General features: G+C 34.5%; 1 protein-coding gene across 1 annotated transcript; it reads right to left on the bottom strand.

Annotated features, from left to right (window-relative positions):
• Window positions 1-564: 564 nt before the first annotated feature.
• On the bottom strand, window positions 565-1,320 carry LOC129233874 (tigger transposable element-derived protein 6-like). Its single transcript, XM_054867804.1, has one exon. The coding sequence runs from the start codon at window positions 1,318-1,320 to the stop codon at window positions 565-567; it is 756 nt and encodes a 251-aa protein (XP_054723779.1).
• Window positions 1,321-1,582: the final 262 nt, after the last annotated feature.

The following is a 1,582-nucleotide window of genomic DNA, read 5'->3' as shown; positions in this document are numbered from 1 at the left end:
TTTGGCACACAGAGGCAGTCTTTTTAAGCATCTGTGTTTTAAACTGTGAAGTCCTCATAAAACACACGTACTGGAACAAATTTCATTCATACCTGAACAAACATATCAAAACAAACCAAAAGTATTGAGAAAAACTGGTCTATTATATATAGTAAATTCTACGTAACAATTGTACTACGGTAATTGATTTACTTTACTAGTGCGATGCTGTTAATATTTTTTCATTAGTTCAGCTTGATTTTTATAAGAAATATTCTATTCTATCTCTATTTTCTAATTATAAACGTAATCTTCGACTTCCTTACCCAAATCACATGACTGCAAAATTAGCAATCATTGTATTACAGTGAACTCTCGTTTATACGCCGGTCCAGGGGACCAATAGAAAAAGGCGCATAAGTGAAAAGTCAATTAAAAGTTCTAAAACACAATATGTGCAAGTGAGATCAAGCATAAGAATGCTTCTGAAGAAAATAACTTGATAGTCATAAGGAGAGGGCAAAAATAGAGAGAGAGTAGTAACTATAATAAATGGGAAGAAAGTGTAACATACCTAATAACTATTTATTTCCTTTCAAAGAAATCCATAATGGATGTCTGTTTTTGCTTTTGCTGATGAATGTCAGAAACATATTTTTCAAGTTCATACAAATGTGAAAAGGGAGTGTCCGAAGCTGAATTATATTGCAAATAGTCCCGAACAATATCTAAGGCTTCCAATGCTTTTAGGTGATTCGGAGGCACTTTTGCTTCATCATCTTCATTGTCGTCATCTAAATCTCCATCGCCTTCACCATTAGCCATTTCTTCAGCGATGACTTCAATATCTCTCAATTCTGTTGTAATTAAATTGTTATCGACGTCAACAAATTCATTGAAACCAACGAGTCCATCAGATACAATTTGCCATTTTTCATCATCAAAATCTGTTCCCAAATCCTCTTCATTTTCGTTAATTTGGTCAGAACATTCAAGTTCATTAGAAAATAGAAATCCAGCCTTTTTAAAGCAATTCCTTATGGTATTATGACTGATACTTCTCCATGCAGCGCATACCATATTCATTGCATCAAGAATTGAAATTTTTACATCTCCTGCAGCTGAATTGCCTGATTCTAACTCAGCAAGGTATCGACGATTCAAAGTTTTCTTATAATGCACTTTCACGCACCGTATTATGCCCAAATCCAATGGTTGTAGCTTGCTCGTGCAGTTTGCAGGCAAAAATACTACTTTTATATGATCAAAAACAGGTAGATCTCGCGGGTGAGCAGGGCATTGATCCATAAAGAGGAGAACTTTTCTTTTTTCTTTTTCCATTTTCTTATTAAATTCGTGAAGAAAGTCAAGAAAAATCTTCGCCGTCATCCACGCTGATCTATTGTTGAAATACTCACACGGAAGCCGTTTTATATTTTTAAAACAGCGAGGTTTTTTTGGTTTCCCAATGATTAAAGGGGTACGTTTTTCCGATCCATCTGCATTGCAACATAGCAAAACAGTTACTCTATCTTTACTATTTTTACCACCATGACATGGTTCCCCCTTATATGCTAATGTTTTTTTAGGCATCATCTTATAA

The sequence above is a fragment of the Uloborus diversus genome, unplaced genomic scaffold, assembly GCF_026930045.1.
Source record: "Uloborus diversus isolate 005 unplaced genomic scaffold, Udiv.v.3.1 scaffold_764, whole genome shotgun sequence".
Classification (NCBI taxonomy): Eukaryota; Metazoa; Arthropoda; class Arachnida; order Araneae; family Uloboridae; genus Uloborus; species Uloborus diversus.
The sequence above is the reverse complement of the archived record's forward strand: the minus strand, read 5'-3'. Positions and strand labels throughout refer to the sequence as shown.

Bases quoted from the DNA above. Each gene is read 5' to 3' on its own strand.
- LOC129233874 (XM_054867804.1), bottom strand. From the start codon at position 1,320: ATGGAAAAAGAAAAAAGAAAAGTTCTCCTCTTTATGGATCAATGCCCT.